The 22,041-nt window shown below is 38.8% G+C and overlaps 1 protein-coding gene across 1 annotated transcript in view; it reads left to right on the top strand.

Moving 5' to 3' along the window:
* The first annotated feature begins 18,402 nt into the window (after positions 1-18,402).
* The window catches only part of ADAMTS3 (ADAM metallopeptidase with thrombospondin type 1 motif 3), a 284,361-nt gene continuing 280,722 nt past the window's right edge, over positions 18,403-22,041 (top strand). Inside the window, exons 1-2 of the mRNA XM_068542844.1 lie at positions 18,403-18,987; positions 20,296-20,323. Of these exons, the coding sequence (XP_068398945.1) occupies positions 18,919-18,987; positions 20,296-20,323 (97 nt within the window). The 5' untranslated portion in view covers positions 18,403-18,918. The remainder of the gene's footprint in view (positions 18,988-20,295; positions 20,324-22,041) is intronic.

The following is a 22,041-nucleotide window of genomic DNA, read 5'->3' on the forward strand; positions in this document are numbered from 1 at the left end:
AATCACTATTGTGTGCACCAGGAAATAACAGTGTTACAGGTCAATTATACTTCAATAACAAATGAACAAAAAACTCATAGGAAAAGAGACCATATTTGTGGCTACCAGAAGTGAGGCGACAGGGAGGGGGATTTAGATGAAGGTAGTCAAAATGTACAAACTTCCAGTTACAAGATAAGTAAGTATTAAGGGTGTAATGTCCAACATGATAAGATAATTAACACTGCTCTACCTTAAATAAGAAAGTTCTTAAGAGAGTAAATCCTACAAGTTCCCATCACAAGAAAAAACATTTTTTTCTATTTCTTTAATATTGTATCTATATGAAATGATGGATGTTCACTAAACCTACTGTGGTAATCATTTCAAGATGTATGTAAGTCTAATCATTATGTTGTATATCAAACTTATACAGTGCTGTACTTCAATTATATCTCAATAAAACTGGGAAAAAAGAGTGAACCTCCAATGTAGTCTACTCTTTAGATTTAAAATGAAAACTTTTATCTGTACAATGTAATGGAACAGATTATAGTCAATCCATGGAGAGAAATATATTCTCTCTGAAAAAAAGGCTAAAGGGATCTCTGAAGTACTGGAACAAAACTCTCTTTGCAGCTGTTTTAGAAGATGCTGGAAGCTGGGAAAATGTTAAGAGAGCAGCATAGACTTTTCTTCCATTCATGGACCAAAGTTAAGTCTAGCATTTTCCCAGATGTCAAAGGACAAACTGACCCAGTTGTTAAGCACTGCTTTCAGAGACTTCATAACCAGAGGAAGAGAGAAAACAGAAAGCATAAAACTATATCCTGGAATGTCAATAGAAGGCATTTTAATGTAAAAAATACCAAAAAAACCCTACATTAACAAAGATTATTAATTAAGCACATGAGACTAATGATCATGTGACTTGAAATGACCAATGGAATATAAAAGTAAGGAATAACTTTATTAATTCTGATAACCCAGGAAGCAGTGATTTTTCTCTTAGAGAAACTTTGAGGAATTTTGGGTTGCTTGAATAAACAGGATTGAAATAAAGAAATGGTTGATTGGACACATGATCCCCTATAGGTGAAGTACTGAAAGCAAAATCCATGTGAGCCACCAGCCCTTTCCCTTTTCCCCCATCCAAAGTCAGTGGAATAATATGGATCCTATTACTGCTTCCGAGAAACACAATTGGTTCCAGGAGGTCATGGCAAGCAGAGGTGCCCAAAATGCATTTACTCCCTGCCTATTTGGCCCTCTAGGTAAGGAGTGGGGCTCTTCTTTGGCTGGCTTCTAACAAATGCAACTGTGCCAGGCAAAGAATGGTGGTCCTCTGCCAGCTGATTCCTGGCCACTGTTTGCTGTCTTTGGCTTCAGATACTTCCTATTTCTCCTCAGGCCACTGTACCTCTAAACTAGCAAAGTATGATTACAGTAAATCTCAACTTTTCATATTTATGTGTTTTTATGCTAGAACGGTTTGAACAGAGAAACCCACACAGTCTTTGATAGTTCCCTATCAGCTTCTAATTGCAGAAAACAAGTGAATTTTCTTTGCCTCAGGTGTGTCTGTGGAGACAGAAACATCATCAGACACATCAGTTATTTTTAGTACAAAGGAAGGGGACTGCTCTGAAGCATTAGAACTTATTATAAGAAACAGAAGTAAATTTTGAAACTTTGTTTACTCAGTAAGATTCTAAAAAACACTACATTTATGTAACCAATATGGTCAGTGATGAAAAAGAGACCCAATTAAGGGCAACTTAACTATAATTTAAAGGAGATTAAAAAAAAAAAGATGGTTGCCAAATTAAAAGCAATGAAAGAGGCAGTGAAGAAAGGTTTGCATATTTTAGCAAAGTAAATTTTGAAAGTTTGACATATTCAATAAATTGTCCAAGAGTCCAAATAAAGAGAAACAGATTAAAATGATGAAAGAAAAGATGAGGTATAGAAAAGTGAAAGAATTTCCATCTAAAATGGAACCAGAGACCATGAAATGGAGAATTTCATGCATGCACCCTCAGAAGAATGGAACTAAGAACTGAGAGACTGATAGCCCATAAACGCCTAATTTACTGAAGACTGAGAATTATCTCTTGAGTGATGAACATCTGCTGAAAATCCCTCCCCATTCTCAAGCCAATGAACTTACTACTTGGTCTCTGGTTGGACTTCCTGCTCTTTGCACTCCTTGCCCATACCCACCCCAAACCCCCAACTGACTTGTCTGTAGCTTGTCACAGCATGTGTTTCCCAAACTGCTATTCCCAAATAAACTCGATGTCTGGTAGTTTGAGCTTGCCTCAGTTTATCTCTTTATTTGGGTTGACAGAAGGAAGAAATTCAAAATATATATGATATATTTCTCAAAAAGAGAAAGAAAGCCAAAGAGAAGAAGTACTAATGAAAATATAAGGGAAGTTTTAATCAGTTGAAGAAAGTCTGAGTCTGAAACTAAAATGGGTTCCCTGAACACAAGGCAAAATAAATGAAAAAAGAGATTAATAGAATAAGTTTAAAGAAAATAAATTCAGTTATTTCTAAGCAACTCATGAACAAAAGAGAAAATTTCCAGATAGTCAAGATAGTTTAGAAACTACACAGCAAATAAGAACAGTGAAAATTCAGTGTATCAAAACTTACAGTGAAGGACGAAAGCCATTCTAGAAAATAATAGCCAACCCATGTTTCTATTATTAAATACAAATGAATGAAAAGAAATTATTTAAAAACCTCACAACATTTGAAAATGAGCGGTCAAATTTAAGGAAAGCAGGAGAAAGAAACTAATACAAAAGGTAAAATAAGTAATTACAAATTAAGAATCTACAGACAATCATAAAAGCTAGGGACTGGACCTTTTAAAAACATTAAATATATATATATATAACATGCTTGAAATCTAAACAAAAAAAAGAATTAGCATGTTAAAATTATATATCTTTAAAATCTTTTTAAATTGGCTATTATATAACTATATTAACAATGTTAAAAATCTTAATGATATATATTTTATAGAAAATATAAATTAATAGAATAGATTCTAAAATAATTAGAAAACTTCAAAAGACCTATAAGCAGAGAAGTAATTAAAAATTGTGGGTTTTTTTTAAGGCTTCTGTCCTGATAGTTTTACAGGTGAATTCTTCTAAACTTTCAAAAAATAATAAATATGACGAGCCTAGGAAAAGAAGGCAAATTTTCTAATTCAGCTTATATAAACCTACTAGCAAAATCTTACAAAGTGTAAAAAGCTGCAGTTGTTTCTCAGTTATCACAAACAATGTAAACATTCTAAAGATATAGCAGATTTAACACAACATAATTTTAATATAATAACATAACATGATTGAGTAGGAACTATACCAGAGAGTAAGAATGGTTTAGGGTCAGGAAATTAATAAAGCAGTGCATAGCAACCATCGGCCAAGGAAGAAGGCTTTCATAAATATTTGCTGGTCTTTGATATGGGGAGAGGACAATAAACGACTTTATTATCTTACTTGCTACTCCTCCTAGAATGGTGAACCAACTGAGACGTAGACAAAGGACTCAAGCAAATGAAGATTAAAATATAGTCATCACTCTGTATCCACCAAGGATTGGTTCCAGGACCACCCCCTCTTTGGATACCAAAATCTGCTGATGCTCAAGTCCCTTGTATAAACGTGTAGTATTTGCGTATAACCTACACACGTTCTCCCCTATACTTTAAATCATCTCTAAATTACTTATAGTACCTAATACACTGTAAATGTCATGTAAATAGTTGTAAATACAAGGTAAATACTATGTAAATAGTTGCTGGTGTGAAGCAAATTAAAGTTTTGCTTTTTGGAACTTTCTGGAATTTTTTTTTCTTGAATATTTTTCATCTGCAGTTGGTTGAATCTGCAAATGCAAAACTTGAGGGAGGGCCAACTGTATCAGCTTTACAACTGTGTAAGCTGTAACCACTTGAAAATACAATGAAAATAAAAGATCTTATGCACAATGGCAACAAAATTATAAACTAGCTATGGATAAATGTAAGAAGTAATGATCAGTAGTGATAAGAAAATTTATGAAAATTCACTGAAGGCCCTAGAAAAGACCTAAATGGAAAAGCATATCATACGTAGGGAAGAGGAGATTTAATTTTATAATGATACAATTCTCCACAAAGTAAGTTACAACTTCGATTCCAATGTGATTTTTCTCCTTTCCCTTTTGTTCTCCTTTTCTTACCTCTTCTTCCTTTCTCCTTTGCTCTTTTTTTTGTTTGATTGTTTCCTTTTCTGAATTGTGAATAGCTAAGTTTTAGGCAAAAAACAAAAGCAAAAACCCCTGAGAATTATTTTAAGATACTATAATGCTACAATAATTAAAATAAAATTTCTAGACTTTATGTGTGCATACGTACATGAATATAAAATGTTATTTGTTATATATATATATATATGATGTTACATTGTCATTATGTTAATATGATATATAAGTATTCTTTTGGTTTCCTGGACCCAATTCCAATATGTGTGTGTGTGGAGTCTTCCCCACATCAACAAGCAATTCTCGGATGAGAATTCAACTCAATTCTACCCAGGGATAGCATCAGATTCTACAGGTAAAGGGCTCAGTCCCACAAGACTGCCTCTACTTCAGACACCAATTGCAAGCCTGGGTTATTAACTGCTACTGACCAACAAGCTTCAGATTGGAGGTTCTAACAACCCCCTTCAACTCAGGATGCCAATCACAAGTCCAGGTTGTTACCTATATTTCTCACCAACTGATTATAAATCAGAGGTTCCCATGACCCATTTCTTGGGTTTGAATAATTTGCTAGAATGGTTCACAGAGCTCAGGAATCCTATTTTCTCACTATCTTACCAATTTATTACAAAGGATATTAAAGGATACACAGATGAACAGCCAAATGAAGGGATACATAGGGCGAGGTCCCAAACAAAAGAGCTTCCCTCCTCATGGATCTCGGGGCCCAGCACTGTAGCACATGGAAGTGTTCTGGTTCCCCAACGTGGAAGCTCTCCGAAACCCCTACTTTGGGCTTTTTTTGAGGCCTCATTACTTAGGCATGATTGATTAAATCATCAGCCAATGATGATTGACTGGCCAATCAATCTAGCCCCTCTCTCCTCCCTGGAAATCAGGGGGTGGAACCAAAAGTTCCAACCCTCTGTTCTTGATTCTTCTGGCTACCAGCCCCCATCCTTAGGTGATTTCCAAAAGTCAACTTCATTAACAGAAACCCAGTTGTGGTGGAAAGGGGCTTATCATGAATAACACGACACCCATTTCACCTTTGTGGCTCTGAAGAACTTTCAGGAACTGAGGACAAGAGACCAAATACAATAACAAAAGATACTCCCATTGCTCAGGAACTTCCACAGGATTTGGGAGCTGTGAGCCAGGAACTGTGGATGAAGACCAAATATATATGAGAAATTATTTTGATCATCTGAATGACCAAATATATATATTTCTTGTAAGTCACAATATTGCAAGTATAAATAATCTGGATATTTAATTTTAATTATGGTAGCATTATAATATCTTAGGATATATACGTACAATGTTAATATGATACTATATGTGTGTGCATATATATACACGTATATACACACTATGTTACATATATAAATATATAAAAGTAACAGTATAACACAAATATCACACAGTAAAATGGATAAATGAATTGAAAGTCCACTTTATTTCAAGGTTCTACCTCACCTGAAGGTGGGAGTTAGAATGGAAACAGTTCCATGACTGACAGGGTAGTGGGTAGAATTACCATCCAGTCCTAAAAGAACTGGGAGAAAGTGAGTTTGGCTCAGATAAAATCTTAGCAGTTTTCACAGCTTTTCTGAGAGCTTTGATTACTAAAATAAATGGATGCTGCGTACCCAGATATTTTTGTCATTTACCAAGTTAAGCAGCCTCTAGTTTGCATAGTTATAAGAATTTTGTTTTATTTTGTTTTGTTTTCCCTGAGCTGACTGAGCATAAAGGAGTTATATTCTCAGAGCATTTGTTAGAATATCAATGTAGAATGTTTTACTCATATTAATGCAATAGCTTTTCAGAAAACTTCCTAAGATGGCTTATTAGTCATGCATGGTTTTTTGTAATAGTGTGTTTTCTCTGGTTAAAATAAGATTTCACTTTTGAAGTCACTGACACTTACGGGAAAATAATTGGCAATAGATGTATATGTGATGTAATAAATTAAATATATAACGTTTTTAAAGAACAAACTATGATACTTGAAGAGTTTAGAATATGTTATTGAATTGGGTCTAGATGGGGTATTGTATGAAAAGCACTTTTATGAAGTGATAAGTGGATTTTTCATGGTTAAATGTTGATTATCTGCCAGTGATATTTTCAGCCTATTTTTGCTTATAGGAAATGGAGTTTTGTTTACGTATTTGCTTAGCTTCATGCACACATTACAATACAGACTTTAAAGAAAAACACAACAGTGGGAAAGTGAGGAGTACCTTGGTAGTCCATGTGATAATAGCTTGAAGTGAAAATCATTACATGTGAACAGCCCCTGTTATGGAGGTTCTGTTCTTCCTGAAAAAGAGTTATTTTGTACCTGGGATTCCGATCTGGAACTGATTCTTTCCACCAACTGGAATTTAAAGTGTCCCTTCCTCAGCCACAACAGGATGAATAGGCCCCAGGCTAGAATGCACCAGGGCTAAGTAACTAGACATCTTTCCCAGAATAAAAACAGTAGACTTCTGGCATTTTTAAAGTCAATGAGAAGGAGAAAAACCACTGGAACTCTAGAGAAATTAGTTGGTAATGATCTTAAAGGTAGCTGTGAACATTTACAGTTGCAGAGCATAACATCTTCCAGCAAAGAGGCTCTTGATAGAGGAAAACACTGGTCACTTTGAACAAGGAACAAAATCAGCTTGATTCACACAAATAATCAGCCAAGCTTGAAAAATGCAAGGAAGTAAATCCAGACCCAATTAAATGTGAAGGCAACAATCTCTCAGCCACTCCACAGATTCTCACCAATTCCTTAGTGCAAAGTAAGTGCAGTTGATATTAGAGTTCTACTGTATACTCTGTAGTTGTTTGTACTTATATAACCATAAGGTAAAGTACATCTGAACTTTTCCCCTTTCTGTCCATGGTAGGGGTTTGATTTTCTCAACAATTTTTTTTTTTCTAAATTTTGTAAAGTCCCAACTTAGAGAACTTTCCTAACTATTGTTATAAATATGGGTGGACACCACTTCCTTATTATAATGGACAAATTTAAGTTCAGCAGGTATGATTTTGCAACAATTGGGGGTATTCAAGCATTGTTACTTTTATTTTATTTAAATTTAGTTAAAACATATTTTAATCCCCAGATAACTGGGCTGGCAAGAAATTCAATCTCTGTTACTTGGTCTCTCACTTCCTGGAATTTCACTCTCACCAAAATACAGAGTGACCTCTCTAGGTTTGGGCGGCACAGGTTACCTTTGAGATGCCCTGTGTCCCAGACTTTGCAGCTTGGTGAGCTGCACAAGTGCTCGGGTTTTAGCTTCCCGAGGCCCAGTGACAACCTTGCTGACTCTGTGGGCCCTGACTTCCCAGGCCTTATGAGAACTAGATATCTCAACATCCCTGATCCCGTCTCTTACACCAATCAAGAGAAGTCACCCACCTCTCTCCCTTTAAGCTTTGGGGAAACAAAAGCACAGAAGAAAAGCTGTATGTGGGACATTTCTTTCTCTTTTTAGCCTTTCCTTGAAGCAAAGGAACACAGAACTTGGTGTGTATGCAGGGTTGGGCGTGGAGAGGATATAGTAAAAAAGAATAGTGACAGAACAAAATAAAACAATATGTGCTGCTTTGTAGGTAGTTAACATCTGTTGCAGAATGCACTCTGCATGCATTCTGTATCTCTGTTACAGATAAGCACTTATTAAAAGGCTTATCTCTGTCTGCATGTTAATAATGAGAACACTTCATCTATTCTCACAGAAGATGAAAAAACAGCATTTTCTAGAGTGATCAAAGGGATTAATGAGACATTTATATACCCAGAAACAGATTTAATGAGGCCCTGTTCTATGGATATGAGATAAACAGGCATTATGAATCTAAGAAACATTCTATGTGGCTTGAAACATATGCTAGAATATTAGAATTACTTAAGACTGACTCTTACAAGTAATCTAAGAGTAAGAGTAATCGAAGTCCCTCAACTACAGTACCTAAAGAGTGCCTTGCAGTTAGTCTATCAATACGAGCATCAACTAAGTCCTTCATCTTCATTTTCCTAAAGATGAATGATCTCAGACAGTTCCTCAAATTCTAATACTCGTTTGGGGTAAAGCGCTAATGGAGAGTGCACTGTGGACACAGCTTCATCCTCGGTGCGCGGGCAGTTCAGACGTGTATCGCCGCAAAAGGAAATGTCGATCCCGAGTACCTGTGGGCACCAAACATTCCTGAGCAGGATTGTAGACTGTGGACTTGATTTATTTTTTAAAAATTAATAATTAACCTTCCTTAAACTGGTTTTATTTAACGTGGTCACTGTGTTAAGAAAGCACGTGACTTTTTAGTAAAAGGACATTTAATTCCCTAATCAATGCCACAGAGACGCTTTCTTGGGTTTATTTCTACCCAGTTGGGAATTATATGTTGATTGTGTATACTGGATGTTTAGTAAGGACTAGGGGACAAAATTAGACGCTATTCTAAATAGCTCATGCCTGGTTTTAATGTCAAGTGGCTTCTATTTTCTGTAATTATCTATGAATTGTGAGTCCTAGGGTATGGCAACTTAGTAGTGTTTTCTGATGATCAGCCATGTCACCATCACTGGGGAACTTATTAGAACTGCCCCAGCCCAAACTTACTGAATCAGAATTTGTATTTATTAGGTACATAAAAGTTTAAGCAGCATGTTTTAGACACAGTTTAGACTGAATTATTTGTGAAACTTTGGAAAAACATGGATGCCAAATTTCCATAGTAGGTCTACTGAATCAGAATAGCTGGAGTTGCACGCAACGTGCATTTTTAAAAAAACCTCACAGGTCAACTTCGTATGTGTATCTAACATTTCTTCTAATAGTGAGAAGAAAACTACATAGTAAATGGAAATGCTTTCAGCATGAATTGTCATAAACAGGTATTTAGTTCAAATGGTGGAACTTTTTTTTTTAACTAAGGCAACAAATTTGAGGATTAACTGGAGTTTACAGATTTGTGTTACTTTTTATAAATTAATAATTTGCATCATTGATAAAAATAAATCAGGGAATAAATATTTTTGATAACTTTTTCCTAATGTCTACAAAGCATTAAAATATCATTAGAATATTTGATTCTGTGTTGTTCCATTGGTGGCAAAAGTTCTTTCTGGGATGGCACAAGACTACTAAAATTATTCTATAATTTCACATTTGAACTGTCTCTAGTAAGCATTTATCATTGGAATTTGCCAGAATAGTGGTAGCTTCTGGGTTCTTGCTTTGTTTAGTGTGACAATAACAGAACAAGAACACTAGGCATAAATCTTAGTGGGGGTTATTCGTCTTAAAAAAAAGTGAACTTTTGTAATAATAGCAACCAAATAAGAGCAGTAACAATTTCTCGCTTGATTACATCTGGTTTTTCACCTGGCTAAGAATCTATTCTGATAAAAACCCAAAACTTCCAGATCAAAGTTCAGTTTTTGTTTTGTTTTGTCTCTGTTTTTCTTCCTGAAAAGCTATAGTCTAAAATTGTGAGTTGTGTTTTTTTTTAAGGAAAGATAGCCGAGGACTGGTTGTTGATTTCATAACTAATTTTTCATTTGCTTTGGTGGATTGTTGTCTTCTGCCCATTTTCTCTATGTAAATTATTTCTAATTCTAGTCTGGAACATTAATTGCTACTTTAATTAATGCATAGTTTACCCTGAGAATGAAAGAATTGATCTTATTGAAAAGTTTTTATGAGGTAAAATTGGGGATAACTTTTGGCAACTCAGTGGAATGCAAAATTTGTTTGTTTTTTCCCTTAAAAAAAAGAGACAAAACCCTTAAAAACACTTTGTGAAGACTCCCAGTCAATGGACAAATAATATGAGGGTTCAGAAAATTGGCAATAAAATGTAAACTCTCTCTGTTGGAAGACTTTGTGAAGACTTTGTGAAGACTGCCAGCCAATGGATAAATAATATGAGGGTTCAGAAAACTGATAATGAAATGTAAACTCTCTCTGTTAGTTTGAACTGCCATGATGTGCAAAATATATTGTGCCTCACCATATAGCAGAACTGTAGTTTTCTGTTTAGTCATTGGATTGAATACCCAGAAGACATCTGACTTTCTTTCTCTGCTTTCAGACAGCATGGAAAAAGTGGAGTATCCTAATCTCAAAACTCTACAGTAAATTTTATTATGGAAATTGCTTTGTTAACTAACAGTAACAATTCTTACTTAAGTGGAGGGATTCTCTCAAATGTAATTTTAATATAGTTTTTTTCCCCCATAGAAACCCTTTCCATCTTGCTTTGACTCTAGTGTAAATTCAGAACACTTAACTAAATTTCTGACTTGAAGGTAATCTACACTCTCCTCCTATAAGAGGATCCAATTTATGAACAGTAACTGCTAATTTGCTGGATCTCTCCCTCAAAAAATCCTATTGAGTTCCATTGAAAATGGTGAATCCTATTCTTTTTTTTAAAGTTTAGTTTATTTTTAAAAATTAATTAATTTGATTTATTTTTTGGCTGCGTTGGGTCTTTGTTGCTGCTCACGGGCTTTCTCTAGTGGTGAGCAGGGGCTACTCTTTGTTGCGGTGCATGGGCTTCTCATTGCAGTGGCTTCCCTTGTTGCAGAGCACAGGCTCTAGGTGTGCGGGCTTCAGTAGTTGTGGTGCACAGACTTAGTTGCTCCGCGGCATGTGGGATCTTCCCAGACCAGGGCTCAAACCCGTGTCCCTTGCATTGGCAGGCAGATTCTTAACTACTGTGCCACCAGGGAAGTCCTGGGAATCCTATTCTAATATTTTTTAAATGGTAATTCACAGTACAAAAGGTACCATGAGGTACCTCCCAAATGTTTTGTAGCATTGAATCGACAGTTGTAAAAAGCAACGCATAGTTCTGAAGTTAACAATTTGATGGCACTTCAAAATACAAGCATTGGTATAATTAGTAGGAGTCAGTTAACTATTTTATTAAATTTATCATATATTTATTGAATGGTCTGCTATGTGAAAAACACTATGTCACATGTCTGACTTCGAACCCCTGCCTCTCCATGAGAATACATCGACTATATTCAATAATCTTAACTTCTCATCTATTTTATCTGGAGTTCCACTATGTTAGGGTTCCTAACATAGGAACATAGGAAAATCATGGCATCAATGCGAAGTAATCTGATGATAATTCTAAAGCCTTCTCTAATAAAATGGATATAACTATTAGGTTATGTCATTGCCATTTTGTAATTTATAGGGAGAATAGATATTTGGTCTTCATCCATAGTTCCTGGCTCACAGTTCCCCAAAACCTTGGAATTTCCTGAGCACAAGGGGCAATGGGATAAAATTTGGTCTCTTATCCTTAGTTCCTCAGAACACTTCGGGGAAGGTGACTTTTGGATCCCACCCAAAGGTGGGGGCTGGTTGCCAGGAGAACCAACCATGTGATTAGAGAGGAACTTTCAGTTCACCCCACTCCACCTGGGGATGGGGGAGAAGGCCTGGACGTTGAATCAATCACCAACTACCAATGATTTAATCAACCATGGCTATGTAATGAAGTTTCCATAAAACCCCCAAAGTACAGGGTTTGGAGAGTGGGTCTGAGGAGGGCTTGGAGGCTCCGTGCCCTTTTCCTATGCCTTGTGCTAGGTATCTCTTCATCCAACTGTTGATTCATATATTTTAATATCCTTTTTTATAATAAAATGGTAATCTAGTGAGTAAACAGGTTTTCCTGAGTTCTGTGAGCCATTCTAGCAAATTATTGGAACCTGAGAAGTTGGTGGGAACCTCTGATTTATAGCAAGTAGGTCAGAAGTGCAGGTAATAACCTGTACTTGGGATTGGCATCCTGAGTTGGAGGGGGTCATAGGAACCTCCAGTTTATAGCCCATCAGTTAGAAGCACAGGTAACAACCTGGGCTTGAGATTGGCATCTGAAGCGGAGGACAGTATTGAGGACTGAGCCCTTTACGTGTGGAATCTGATGCTCTCTCTGGGGAGACAGTGTCAGAACTGAGTTGAATTCTTGGACACCTTGCTGGTGCCCTGGAATTGCTTGTTGGTGTGGGGAAGCCTCCACACACATGCAAGTTAGAATTGGGTCCAGGAACCCTTCTGGAATCATACCAAGGAACATTTGGAAGAATTTTAAATTTTAATTGCTCCCTTACTTCTGTTTAAACCCCAGGAAGACTCTGATTTTCTATTATCATTCAGAGTTTCCAAGCACAAATATTCCAAAAACTTGAGGAAAAAGAGAAAAATTATAAAAACAATGGAAGGTAGATAATATTATCTGTTAACGTTAGTTGGGTATAAACAGCTAAATATATTAATTGTTAAGCCAAACTTTATCAAGGAAAGAAAGAAGGCTATTTAGAGTGTTAGTCAAAGATTAGGGTGAAATGAACAATCTTAAATCAAGAATAAAAAGGAAAATCAAGGAAAATGAGAAATAATTTTTTTCAAGTCTTGTCCCATAGTGGAATTATTCTTCTAAAAGCAAATGATTGAATAAAAAATCCTGAAGTTCAAATTTACCCTTGTAAGATATTGGTTTTCCTCTGAAGGAAAAGGCTGTGGGAACAACACTGCCTCAACCACTAGCCAAAGCATGAACTAGATGACCTAGTAAGGCTTTTCCATTTCTAATTTCTTGATCCTTGTATTCATAAATTTTCCTGTTTAATATTTTTTTCTTTCAATGGGACGTCCAAAAACTCTTGTGAAAAAGGTCCAAGATGGAAATTGCTTATTCATTGATAGTAGGGGGAAAAGAAAACCTACTCATTTCACTCTGTTAAGTAGAGACAGTAAATATTCATTCCCTCATTCATTCAACAAATATTCTTTGAGTGCTTGCTATGTGCCAGGCTCTATTCTATGAGTATGAAATGTTAGCATCCTAATTCCTAGTCAACCTAATGCCTTGGTTAAAGAAATAATAATATTAAGAATAATGTATACACAGCATACTTGATTCTGTGATCCACAAATGAAAAATCAGTATTAATTACATAAAACAGGGGAGGGTTCCATGTGAGAGGAAAATTCTTGTCCTCAGTGATCAACAAATTAATTCTATGTGTGCTGTTATCAGCCCCATTTCCTCATTTTGCAAGTCTTGTAGCTGTGTTTTTTGAGGCTATAGGGGGTGAAGAGTTGGAGAAGATAGTCGATAGGTCTAGCTTTCATGGTCCTATCATGGTCAGTCCCATGTACCTACTCTAATGTTTCCCTGTGTTAGTTCTAGATGTTGAGATCCTTAGGACCTGGAACAAAGCTCAACACCAGGTTGGGAAAAAAGGACATAATTTTCCCTGGATGTGCTCAGGGTGTAGTATTTAAAGTACTCTGCAACTTCTATGGGATGGAAATTGTGCTAGAAACTTGTAATTGAAAGTGAGTAAAGCAGAGGTCAGTGCCCTCAAGGAAGCTGCAGTTTAGAGAGGGAGGTGGATATAAATCTAGTCAATTATGATGCAATAAAGTTCTGTACTTACACTTGGAACAAAGGTGAGAAATTTTCAGATTTATTTGGCCATAGGGAAAAAATTAAAAATTACAATCTATTTAATCAATATTGTCCAAAGGTCATTAGATATATTAAAAGTGTGGGAAAGTACTTCATTAAAATTAAAAACTTCTGCTCCCTGAAAGTCAAGGTCAAAAGGATGACAAGCCACAGACTGGGAGGAAATGTTTGAAAAATATTTTTTGCAAAAAATAAAGGACTGCTATCTAAAATATACAAAGAACTCTTAAAATGCAATAAGAAAACAAAAAACCCAATTAAAAAATGGGCCAAAAGCTTTTAACAGACACCTGACCAAAGAAGACATACAGATGGCAAATAAGCATATGAAAAGATATTCTCCCTCATATGTCATCAGGGAAATGCAAATTAAAACAACAGTGAGATACCACTGCACACCTATTACAATGGCCAAAATCTGGAACACAGATGCACAAATGCTGGCTAAGATGCAGAACAACAAGAACTTTCATTCATTGCTGGTGAGAATGCAAAATGGTACAGCCACTTTGGAAGATAGTTTGGCAGTTTCTTATAAAACTAAAAATACTCTTACCATATGATCCAGCAATCACGCTCCTTGGTATTTACTCAAAGGAGTTGCAAATTTATGTCCACACGAAAACCTGTACAAGGATGTTTCTAGCAGTTTTATTAATAATTGACAAAACTTGGAAGCAGCCAAGATGTCCTTCAGTAGTTGAATACACTATGGTAGTACATTCAGACAATGGAATATTATTCAGTGCTAAAAAGAAATGAGCTATCAAGCCATGAAAAGGTGTGGAGGAAAATTAATATTGCTAAGTGAAAGAAGCCAATCTGAAAAAGCTACACACTGCATGATCTCACCTATATGACATTCTGGAAAAGGCAAACCTAAGGAGACTATAAAAAAGATCAGTGGTTGCCAGGGGTAGGGGAGGGTTAGTAGGTGGAGCGTAGAAAATTTTTAGGGCAGTGAAAATTCTCTGTATGATACTATAATGATAGAACATGTCATTATACATTTGTCCAAACCCATACAATGTACAAAAATAAGAGTGAACCGTCATGTAAACTGTGGACTTTGGGTGATTATGATGTGTCAACGTAGGTTCATCAGTTCTAACAAATGTACTACTCTTCTGTTACATTTTGGGGGATGTTGACAGTAGGGCAGGCTATGCATGTTTGGGGACAGGGAGGATGTGGGAAATCTCTGTATTTTCCCCCCTCGATTCTGCTGCGAACCTCAATTCTGCTCTAAAAAAAAAAGTCTCAATAAAAAAAAAAAGTGTGGGAAAGGTAAACAGCAAAAACAACAACAAACCTATAAATGAATTCTTTGCTGTAAGAAATGACAAGTTTTTTTTTATTTTTATGTTTAGTAGACAATAAACATTAGGTATCAAAATGTCAAGTTATGACAAGATAGACAACATTGACTTGACAGCATCAAACAGAAAATACACACACACACACACACACACACACACCTCTCCGCTTAGTTAATTGCTGCCAACACAAGGATGCACAGGTTAAAATACCCATATATCAATCGACTTCATGAAACTTAAGTCTTAAAGGGGATGATTTCACAATTAGGGAGACTACATACATGTGATTACTTTTGAAATTATTTCTCTACTTAAAACATATTTTGGAAGAAAACATACTCAAAGTATTGCTTTAGTATTTTGTGGAGCACCTATTAGCATCTCCTGGAATTTGCCTTTCTTTGACTTGGGGACAGGAAGAGGAGGGGTCTTATGACTGGAAAGCCAATATGAGCAAGTGTGTGGACTTGGGATGTGGGAACAAACCACTGCTGCTGAAGGCAAAGAAGCCTGCAGGGAAGGGTGGGGATTTGATGCTCTGCAGGCAGGCAGGGGTCAGCTTGTGGAAGGAACTCAGTGACTTCTCTGCCTTTTATTCCTACTGTTATCTCTGGTAAAATGAAAAGTTCATAATGTTTTAGTTGTTTATATTTTCCTACTTTTCTTAGAACTTGCCATATTTCATTATCAGTGGGTTATCTATACATACGCCATACAGATTCATCTAAGAAAATCTTCATTTAAGCCCTTGCTATGTTCTAGACAACGTGCTCAACAGGTTACAAGCAAGATTATGTTAATTTTCATGAACATTTTGCAAAAGCATCGTTAGTAAACCGATTTTAGAGTTGAGAAAACTGAGGTGGAATCTGTATGTGAATCCTACCCATCTCAAAGTTCATTTTACTTTAGTAATTGGTCTTCATAATGGCATTTTCCCAGGTGTGTTCCTCAGAGGATAAAGCATGAGAAAAAAGCACTCTGTGGTCACATCTGTAGGAGGACTGGAGTGCACTACATCTCTCTCTTGAACACTCACAATGCACTTAGGATATTAAAGTCCCTGTGAAGTTCTGAAATAAAGAAACCCATTTCATTGTGTTCATATGAGCATTTCACAAACTGTCAGAGAATTCTTTTTTTTTTTTTTTGGTGAAACATTTAATTTTCGGGACATACTTTGGGAAACTTTGTATATTGGGAGAGGCTTATTAATAAGAACTCAACTTATTTAGAAACCTTATTATATACTCTCAAATTAATGTTTGTCAGAATGAGGGTCATGAACTCATTGGGTTGTGAAAACAATGAAGTAGATCCTGAGCAGTATTTGGGAAACAAAACAAAACAAAGCAAAACAAATAAGATAGAAAATATCAGGGTTATTGCATATAATAAGTACTGAATCATGAAAATTTTTCCTGGGTCACAGTGTAAAATACATTTCTTTCCATGGTCATGGCCAAAAACATCTAAAGAGACTGCTTTTATGAAAGTCACATGAGTTGCTTGTTATGCAGGAGTTATGATGCTAACAAATGTCTGAATTTTATGAAATTAACACAAAAAGGACCACAGTAATCACATGGCTAAATACAGTACTTGTTATTACTTAAAATCAGATAATTTTAGAGCTGAAATATCTCATAGAGGGAAAACCAAAATAGAGTTTTAGTGATTTGTCAAGGTCAGACAGCTGTTAGCTGGGCCTAGAACGCAGGGTTTCTGATTTGTGCTATATAATTCTTTTACTTGTCAGCATAAATTGACATAACTTTTATTTATAGAACACGAGGATTATTTCTTTTTAACAAATAAGAAAACCAGGCACAAAATTCAGCAAATCACCCCCAGATAGTAAGTCAATGATAGGTTACAAAAATGCTGAAGGCTTTAATTGAAGGGAAAAAGTAATATAGAGATACTTCAGTGCTGAGGTCTAATTATTATTCCAGCTAATAACTAACTAATTAACCTAATACCCCATGTTAGTAGGTGGGGTCATTCAGTTGTTTGGTTTCTCACTTGAACATGTAAGTGTCCTGTATATATGATTCTGAGAAGACTTAGCGGATAACACATCAGTGAACACAAACCCTGCCATGTGTAAGCTAAAGATGCAGACTTTAAATAATGAACCAAAGTATTCCCTCCAAACGCACACCATTTTTAAAAAAGAAAAGGAGCTATGACATATGGAATCATCCAGAAGCTACAAACAGAAGCTTCTACACATTTTATTTTAGGAAGGCCTCTGAAAGGCGCCTTCCAGTTGAAGTCTTGAAAAATTATACCTAAATTTGTGCCTATTCACTCTTCTTTCATGGTCTGTTCTGGGGCGGGAGTGTCAGAAACTGGTCAGTGGAGGTTGGAAATATTTCCTTTTCCACCCCCTCTGCTCCCTGGAAAGCGCCCACAAGCGTCTACCCCAGGGATGCGGGCCTGCGCTCGGCTTCCAGCAAACCCTTCTCAAGTCTCTGGAGCCCAGGTTGGTGCTATCTCCTCCCAGAAAGCTCTGGGCCACAAAGGGCAGAAATCGTTTGATAACTTAATCTTGGGGAGAGGAAGAGACGCTGAGGCCTGTGTACTCTAGTGATAAACGGAATCATCCGGGTGACTCAAGGAAGAGACATAGCATCGTTTAAAACTAACACAAACTAATAAAGCATAAACAAGAACTGAAAGGGGGTAGGAACCACCCCTACGAAACGTGGTAGGCGGCTGGTGTCCGGAAGGAGGATGACCGCGTCGCTACGACCTGGAGGTTCCAGGGGTTCCCTCCGGGGAGACCCGGCGGGGAGAGCAGGGAAGGTAGAGCAGGAGGTGAACTTCCTAAAACCCAGGACCGACCCTTAGACCCTCCCCCTTCCTATAATTAACTCAAAGCCGGTCCCGCCAGTCGGGGCCGGTGGCTCCCCTGGACCGCCACCTCCCGTCGCCCATGTCGCGGGGAAGGAGAAGATCCCGGGATGGGGGTGTGGAGCCCGGGCCACTCGAGCCCCCTCGCGCGGCTTCAAAGCCTGACCCTGCCTGGGGCCGACCACGATCGTCGTCCTCCCCACTCCTCCCCGCTCCTCCCGCGCCGGCAGCGCCCGCCCCGGCCGTCCCGGCTGGCGCGGGGGGCGCGGGACCGGGCCCCGCGTGACGTGGGCGCCGCGGCGGGAGGGGCCGCCCGGGGGGCTCCGGCCGCCTTATTAGCCTCCCGCGGGTCGCCGGCAGCGAGCATACGGCCGCTTCGCGAGCAACAGGAGCCGGCGAGCGGCCCACTCCTCCCACCTCCTCCGCCTGCCTCCTCCTCCTCCCCTCCGGCTCCTCCCGCCCCCACCTCTGTGCGAGCGGCGGAATCGCCCTCTCCCTGCCTCTTTCTCCCGCTCCCGCTCGCTCGTCTCTGTCGCTAATACTTCCCCCTGCTGTGCTCCAGGGGACCCAAGCATTCTCAGCGCTAACCTTAGGGACCCATGGTGCTCGAAAAGCCTAGAAAAAGCCGCTTCGGGCAGAGGTAGTTGGAAGCCCCTCGTCCCTTCCCCCTCTCCCGGCGCAGCCCATGCCCGGCTCGCAGCACCTTCTCGCTCCTGCACACTCTGTTTGGGAGGACGGGGTGAGAAGGTGAAGTGGAAAGAACTGCAGAGCAGAGGGGGCCAGTCTCAGAGCTCAGATTTCATTTTCATTGAAGCAAAGCACGGAAGATCAGTTTTTTTTTCTGTTTGTTTGTTTTTGTTTTAATTCTGCATTTTTTTGTTCTTTTTTCTTTTTCTTTTTTCAAGAAACTTATTTTGAGGGGGGGTGGGTTTGCTCTGGGCATTTGCTTTGCCCAGTAGTTGAAAAGTGAACTCGACTCGTGATGGTTCTCCTGTCACTTTGGTTGATAGCAGCCGCTCTGGTAGAGGTTAGGACTTCAGCTGATGGACAAGTAAGTGGAAAATAATAACAATAAAAAACTCAAACCCAACCTTTTCCCGAAAAAGTTCCTCCCCTCTTTCCCCTCCTCTCTCTCCTCCTCCCCCCTCCCACCCTACCCTGTTATCTGGTACATTCACGGACGGTGTTTCGAGGGCTGGGCGCAGCGTGCGGGGCTTTCTGGGGTGGGGGGTTGAATGGCACGGGAGGTTAGGACTCCCACTTCGGGAGCCCAGGCTTGTCACACCTAGGACTTCACTTTTGCGGCATTCGGAACAATTCCTGGTGACAAAGTGCAGCCAATTCGCATCCTCGCCGGGCCATCTGGGTTTCCTCTTTCCGGAGGGCGGTCTGGGCGCTTGAATGAAGTTCTGGACGCTGGGTCCGGGATCCCAGTGCTCTGGTTGCAGCAGCCGGAGTCGGGTTCGCGGGACTTTCTCTCCTGCTCACTGACTCACAGCTTTTTCGGGCAGCCGGAGGCGGGGGTTTCAGGAAGTCCTTGGGCCGGACAGGGAGCGATCCAGTAGACACGTGTCCTGGGAGGACCGCGGCAGGGCCGGGGTTTGACAGTTGGGGAGGGGGGCCCGGGGACGTTTCCTGCCCTGCGTTTTCCTGGGCAGAGGCTGGAGGCGCCGGCCGCTTTTCTCCCCTCCCCCTCTGCACAACTCCTCCTCCTTTTAAAGCGAAGTTGAGTGCAGCTCTGTTTCTTTTCGACCCAGCCCCCGCCCTTTGGAGACTCAAGGTGAAGCCCGATGCTCTCGGAAGAGTCCTTGAGAAGGCTCAGCGGGATGAGCCGAGACGTTTGTAGTAAATCACATCAGCACAGGGTCGGTGGGACTTTGGGTACAGAATTTCTCTGTGAGTTTTTGTAGCGTCTCGGGTCTGCCTGGTCTGACCATAGGGTGAAAAGTAGAGAATTGTCTGGTGGATTCCTGACCTCAAATCTGATATATCAGGATTTAGACTTCTTTTTGCACGTGTAAATTCAGAGACTTTCTTTTCTACTCCTGACCCAGTACCCGGAGTTTTCAGAAGAGAATATCGAGTGTCAGTATTTATTTTTTGCTGGCTTCATAAATGTTAAATTAAAATTAAAACGAGCAGACGACACCCTGTCCCAAATTATTATTGAATTGGCTCATGCTCCTGTCACAGAACCTCCTACAAACTGAGGTGCAGCCTTTAGGCATCAATCCCGGTCTCCAGCATCTCCTGATTAGCCAGCTCCTGAAAAGCATTAATGGTAGAAATAAAACGCATGAGGTGATAAGATGAAACCCAGTAACTGTTTCTTTTTCTTACTTTTCCCCCTCCTTTCCAGGCTGGTAATGAAGAAATGGTGCAAATAGGTAAGCCTTGTTCTCAGATGTCACTCTTATCTTAGTAGAAAGTAGGGAATGAAGTAAGCGAAGCAAAATATTGTTTCTGAAATTTCTCCCATTGATGGTTAAAGAAACAATTGGTAGTCCAGTAACAGTTCTATTCTTCTCTTCCTCTTTCCGGAGGAGGGTGTCACTTTCCTCAGGCTGAGTTGTAGTGATGTAAAAATTCTCCTGCAGTTGGACTTTTCAGGCGTCGATTTATTAACTGTCTTTGGACAAGCCACTGGTAGGTACTGGGAGGGTGATGGAGGGACTGGAAGAAGATATGGAGATAAATTAAATCAACTTTTGTAGCATTAGAGGAGCAAATCTGTTTAGAAGAGAAACAAAGTGTAAGAATGCTACAAAGAAGAGAAAAATGCAGCACAGATGATGGAAAGTTTTCTCTTAAAATTTTTCCAGCTTTGAATAATCCCTCTGATGGCTTTTCTTATGCCATCTGCTTTGAAATCGTTATCTACTCATGTGTAAGATACTGTTAGGCCTTTTGCAGATAACATCTAAAACCTCGGTATTGCCTGACGATATGGGAATTATTCCCATTTTATGGGTGAGGACACTGAGGCTCAGGGAGTGTGACTTGTAACATGTCCTCCAAAGTCCATGGTCTTTTTTGAAGCTGTTTATAATAATGTATTTGTTCTGAATGCAGAAACTGAAAGTCGTCTGTCAAGAAGCCAGGCTCCATTCAGTCTTTTCATACACATTTAACTTGGGTTACTTTAAAAGATAATTTTCCTTTTGGCAGAGTGTTAGTCTCTGTAAATCGTGTATTTGTCAGGTGATATGGTAAAGTCATCGTTTAGGTGAAAAGATTTTGTTACTGCAGAAGTAGTTACAAATCGTTGCCCGTGTGCTGTGTGCCAGGCACAGTGCTAATTGCTTTATGTGCCTTATGTCATCTATTTCTCACAACTGCACTAGGGGGTAGGGACACATTGTGCCTATTTTAGATTTGAAGGAAATGAAGCTTGAGAGGTTATACAGTAACCTGCTGTAGTGCATAGTGGAGAGCTCAGGGAATTCCATACTTGTAAACTAATGGAGGGACCCCAAGATCCAGGCCCAGAGTATCTGTTTGTAGCCATATGACATCGTGTGTCAGAATGCTCCCTTCTTACTCAGTGCTTAGCATTGTTGGAACTCCTCCACAAGCTTAGACCTCCACAGGAAGAGCAGGACAGACAGGAGGAAAGTGACTGAGAACTGTATTGAAAATACAATGTCTATGAAGAGACATTTGTCATTTGTAGTTGATAGCATTCAGCCATCAACATCTATCTTTTTAAAGAAGGATTTTTCTTTTTCACCAGTCTTCAAACAAGTAGGAAAAGAAAGCTGTCTTACTTTTTATTTCTTAAACATTTGATTACTTAAACATCCCAACATTTCAATATGTAAATTAAAAAACTATTTTAAGATTACTCATTCTACAAGGAATAAAATACATTGCTTTGATTAAATTTTCAGATAGACTCAGCATGCTCATATGTAAGAGGCCCTGGGTTAGACTTTGGTCCAGTCCTTTTGCTAATATAAACTACTTTGGTAGTTCTCATCCTCAGGGAAGAAAGTAGTACAGGTCTGCTTTAATTTGTTAAGAGGGAGATGAGTAACAGCACAGAAGAGAAGAGGGCAGGGCACTCTTAGGTTGTGTTGCTGAAGATTTATTTGCTCCCAAGTTC

This window comes from Eschrichtius robustus, chromosome 4, assembly GCF_028021215.1.
Source record: "Eschrichtius robustus isolate mEscRob2 chromosome 4, mEscRob2.pri, whole genome shotgun sequence".
Lineage (NCBI taxonomy): Eukaryota > Metazoa > Chordata > Mammalia > Artiodactyla > Eschrichtiidae > Eschrichtius > Eschrichtius robustus.